The sequence below is a fragment of the Diaphorina citri genome, unplaced genomic scaffold (genome assembly GCF_000475195.1).
Source record: "Diaphorina citri unplaced genomic scaffold, Diaci psyllid genome assembly version 1.1 scaffold5944, whole genome shotgun sequence".
In the NCBI taxonomy this organism is placed as follows: domain Eukaryota; kingdom Metazoa; phylum Arthropoda; class Insecta; order Hemiptera; family Psyllidae; genus Diaphorina; species Diaphorina citri.
In genome coordinates this window covers 1-5481 of record NW_007383320.1, presented here as the reverse complement: position 1 = coordinate 5481, position 5481 = coordinate 1, and the positions used below count along the sequence as shown (strand labels likewise).

Here is a 5481-nt window from a genome sequence, read left to right as displayed (position 1 = left end):
CCATGGTCCAGTCAGTGTATTGCTTGTGCTATTAGCCTATGCTTGCTTGTTTACCGCTCGGATATGTAACAACATTATAATCCTAGGCAAAGCTTGCTGTCTGATACATCAACATCAGCAGGTATGTTCAGTCTGGGAGTTATTTGGACAAAGTTAGCATAAAGGAACCATCCATAACGGACATTGCCTTATGGATGGTTCTTTTCTGCTAAATTCCGTCCATTTTGCCCCAAGTTAACTTAGAAACTATAGAACTGTACATAGATGCTTGAGACCTTTTCTTTAAGAACTACAATAACAACGGAGGTCTTAACGTTCCGATATCGAAGAGCGAAGGAGGACAGGATAGGAAAAAGCCAGCCGTTCCTAGAACGAACCATATCTGCTTAAGATGAAGCTTGCCCCGGGCGGAAACCACCAACCAGCTGGCATTTAGATTTTTATGTATTATTTGTGTACTAACTGCTATTCGTGTTTTTCCTTTTGCTTCCCCAGGAACATCGCTCCTCTACTCCTTCATTCGAGGATAAGGTCACAATGCTTCCTCCACGTAGTTTATCCAAAGACACAGCTACTTCCCCTATGAAATGTACTACTCCTGCTGCTGGTGGGTTCAAACGATCCAATACAGTGGAGAGTAGCTCCCCCACTGAAACTAGGAATGTGCCTCCTTCCTCACCACCCTCCGGCACTAATCTAGTAGGACCTGCTATATTCTCCAATAGTAATGTAAGTATTGGGCATTTTCTTTTTATTCAGATGCTTATTCCACCTTGATACGTACAACCATAGCGCATAGCGCCCCCTAAAAAAAAAGTTTCAAACCTTTCCAAAAAAACTTCTATTTTTCATTTATTGATGGAAGTTAAACCCACTGTATAACTAAATGTTGTCTTTAGATGGCCGAGGTTTACCCCTTCATTGAAGTCAAGCTATTCCCGCACCCGCGGACAAGCTAAACCAAAACCCCACCCGTCCATGCATCGTCACCTCTTCATCCCGGATATTATCTAGCTGACGCACGCTTGCTCAACTCTCAGTGGTCCCATTGGGATTCGGAAATTGTGAACTGCAATTACCCTAATGCACGTTTTACGATTGATGAGTTCCCCTTATGCTCCCGGGCTTACCCAGAACTCGGCGATTAATATGAAACCCGCAGAAAATTTACCCTAATATTAATACACCAGCGTCACACCTCTCGGATTGAACTCAAAACTCAATGTCCTGAGACCATCACGGTGGTAAATACTCCTAAACCTCATAATTTTGTCCCCTATATCTGTATTATTACTAAATTGACTCCATCGTTTATTATTTCCCAGGTGAGATACCGATCCTGTCTGATCGAGGACGCTTTCGTGTGAGAGCGGTGGCTATGCGATCCCATAGTGCGAAGACAATAGAGAACCGTCCCACCCGCATCCAAAAAAAAAAAAAGGCGCCGGTTCCCCCCAACATAAAAACAAACAAACAAACAGCAATAAGATATTGCGCCCCTGTAAAAAAAAACAGATCCAGCCTATTCCCCTCCTACTAAAAAAAAAAAGACAGAGACACCAGACAAGAACAAACCTGTCAACAAACTACACAAACCTCTGAGGGAGAGTTAAGCGTCGGACCCTGTGTCAACCTAAAAATACACCCATACTGTACGTGGTTTTGTTACCTTCCGTCCAAAAGCCGGTAATGCCAGGATTTTGTCAACAAGCTCGAGGCCGGGGGGAAGTCAGCAAGGGCGGATATGCCAAAAAAAAAATTTTTGGAAAGTCTCGAAATAGTTAAATGGAAAAATCAGCCTGAGGGGGACATGGGGTCCGAACGCTCGGCCCTGCTCATACAGAGTTACTACAACACAGTCTCATACTGAAGTGTTTGTTAACATACTGAGAAAATGTTTGTGTCTAGTCTCCGAGATTATAGCTGGGTACACAAAGTAAGTTTAAACTCCGTTCAAGTTTAACTTTTGGATTCAATAATCTGATTGGTTGATTTGAAAAACTTTCACAAAGTCCAGATAGTTGGTTTGTTAATTTATGAACTAGTCAATTTTGAATCACTTAATTTCTCTTTGTATTCGTTATACGAGGGAAATTTTCCTACAAGCATAGATTATGGATCTTCGATTTATTTTATTGATGAAATATGGGGCAATATTATTATTACAGTAGAATTTCGATATAATGATATTCAAGGAATAGACTGTTGGGTTCTTTAAAGCGAATTTTCGTTGTAGCGAGGTTTCGTCATATCACATTTTAAAATTAAGGGCAACGAACTTTGTTTCGTAAAGGTTAGTACACATAGGTACTACAAATTTTTATAACGATATGATGTGTCACCGGTTATCTATCGAGATTCTACTGTATTTCTTATTTACTTACAAGTATGCTACTCTACTATAAACGTTTATTGTATTTGTTTTTCTATTCCCTCTCATAAGTAGAATAAGAAAATTGTTTTAAACAATAAAGACTGACAAAAAAATATTGTTGTTTTTGAAGACGATCTTCTTTTTTTCCACCTAATATTTTTCATACCTACCCGGCTACTTACATTAACCTCACCAAACCTTGTTTTTGAAGACGATCTTCTTTTTTTCCACCTAATATTTTTCATACCTACCCGGCTACTTACATTAACCTCACCAAACCTGAGTGTGGTCTTTGAGCACGTAATGCGTAATCGTACCTAGATGGTCACCCAATACCCAATACCATGCACAACGTTGGTTAACTTCAGTGAATCGTAGAGAACTCGTGCAGTTAACCATGATCACTGACGTTGTCGCCATCCAGGGTTCGATTCCCGCCCGGGGCGGATTTTATCCTGATGGGATAATGTTCGTTCTCGGAACGGCTTGCTTTCTCCTATCGTAATGTTCTACTGGATTCTCCTAACCCCACTCAGTGCAGTGTTCAATTCCCAGCTAAATGCCAAGCCTGTTTATTTTACTTTTTTATGTAAATTAAACACTCCTCTTCTATTCCAGGTGTAATTCCTCACTACATGATAGCTGTGATCTACGTATTTCTACATGGTGTCCTCGTACTGCTCCAAGCTACCACACTCAATGTAGCCATCAATTCCAATAACAAAGCTCTGCTTACTATTATGCTGTCGAATAACTTTGTCGAACTCAAAGGCAGTGTGTTTAAGAAATTCGACAAGAGTAACCTATTCCAAGTGGTAAGCACTGTTTACCAGCCTAGTTAGCTTAGTTGGTAGTGCGTCCTAACCTTCTTTCCTCATTCTACAGTTGTTTTATACATGGTAATTCTAATGCAGGCATTCACTCTTATTTTATCCTTTTTTCCAATAATGAGTGATCAGTGGAAAAAAATGGGAAAGGATGAACAGAATCGAGAAAGAAAATAATAATTACAAACTTCATATGTTTGTTTTTTTCTCCACAGACATGCAGTGATATTCGGGAACGCTTCCACCTGTTTGTTCTCATGCTGATTGTAGTTCTGCAAACTATGAAGGAACTGAACTGGGCCGGTGATAGACTCTGGATGCTTATCATAGATTGTATCTTTGTACTGCTCGCAGAGGTGCTGGTGGATTGGCTCAAGCATTGTTTTATTACCAAGTTCAATGAGCTACCGTTCCATGTGTATCAGGACTATACGCTAAGTCTGGCCTACGATATGGCTCAGACTAGACAGAAGAATGTAAGTTTAAGACACCTTAATAACGGGGGGAAAAAAAGATGGGTATTTCGAATGAAATATTTGCTACATGAGACTTGTGCTCTGTGTCGTAACATGCCCATCTTTTTCTCTCATTGGTTGGGCGAGAAGAAACCTTCTATAAAGCATACGAGAGTATTCAACCATGCTTTTTTCTATTTTTCTTCCTCTTCTTTTCTTCGCTTTGTCCCGTGTTCAGACGAGGTCGGTGCGGCGTTTTTCGTCAGCCTCTCAACTAGCCCTGAAGTGATTGCTTTGGGCTGACATTTGGTTGTGGCACAATTTTTTAAAGATTGGATGCCCTTTGCACATTTGCACTCAACTTTGCCATTTCTTTAGAAAAGAAAATTTCTGACTGATATCAAGAGTCTCCCAGCCAGACAAGCTTTTTTTTTCCGCTTCTTACAATTCTTACCTCTTGATTTCTCGCTAACATTCTCTTTCCCCAGGCATTCATAGATCATTCAGATCTCGTAGCTAGACGTATGGGTTTCATTCCTCTGCCGCTAGGTGTTGTTATGATCCGTGTTCTCATGCAATCTCTACGTATCCATGGTCCAGTCAGTGTATTGCTTGTGCTATTAGCCTATGCTTGCTTGTTTACCGCTCGGATATGTAACAACATTATAATCCTAGGCAAAGCTTGCTGTCTGATACATCAACATCAGCAGGTATGTTCAGTCTGGGAGTTATTTGGACAAAGTTAAGCATAAAGGAACCATCCATAACGGACATTGCTTTATGGATGGTTCTTTTCTGCTAAATTCCGTCCATTTTGCCCCAAGTTAACTTAGAAACTATAGAACTGTACATAGATGCTTGAGACCTTTTCTTTAAGAACTACAATAACAACGGAGGTCTTAACGTTCCAATATCAAAGAGCGAAGGAGGACAGGGTAGGAAAAAGCCGGCCGTTCCTAGAACGAACCTTATCTGCTTAAGATAAAGCTTGCCCGAAGCGGAAACCACCAACCAGCTGGCATTTAGATTTTCATGTATTATTTGTGTACTAACTGCTATTCTTGTTTTTCCTTTTGCTTCCCCAGGAACATCGCTCCTCTACTCCTTCATTCGAGGATAAGGTCACAATGCTTCCTCCACGTAGTTTATCCAAAGACACAGCTACTTCCCCTATGAAATGTACTACTCCTGCTTCTGCTGGGTTCAAACGATCCAATACAGTGGAGAGTAGCTCCCCCACTGAAACTAGGAATGTGCCTCCTTCCTCACCACCCTCCGGCACTAATCTAGTAGGACCTGCTATATTCTCCAATAGTAATGTAAGTATTGGGCATTTTCTTTTTATTCAGATGCTTATAAAAACTCAGAACATACATTTTTCATATAAATGGTATACCCATCCGTATAAGCAGAGCTTGTGCCACGGATGGGGATATAAATGGTATACCCATCCGTATAAGCAGATGGAAGTTAAACCACTGTATAACTAAATGTTGGTCTTTAGTGCCGAGGGTTTTACCCTCCATTCGACGTCAAGCTACCCGCCTGCGGACAGTAAACTCAACCGTCCATATCGTCACCCATCCGGATATTATCTACGCGCAACGTTGCTCAACTTCAGTGGTCCATTGGGATTGGGAAATTGTGAACTGGAAATGCCCTAATGCAGTTTTACGTTGAATAATTCTTATGCTGGGGTTTACCTACTCGGGATTGAGATGAAACAAGGATTTCCCTATACTTGGCTAAAATGATGGCTAAAAAGATGAGAACTCCTGATCTGTCCTATCCTGCATTGGAATCGTCTCTCAAACTTCTACCTCTT

General features: G+C 40.9%; 1 protein-coding gene across 1 annotated transcript; it reads left to right on the top strand.

Moving 5' to 3' along the window:
• Positions 1-6: 6 nt before the first annotated feature.
• On the top strand, positions 7-4986 carry LOC103521793 (protein TAPT1 homolog; the record flags this gene model as incomplete). Its single annotated transcript, XM_017448889.2, has 6 exons — positions 7-121; positions 496-740; positions 2970-3189; positions 3417-3677; positions 4145-4366; positions 4742-4986. Coding segments are annotated over exons 2-6 (1151 nt in total), but the record flags the coding sequence as incomplete, so codon positions are not given.
• Positions 4987-5481: the final 495 nt, after the last annotated feature.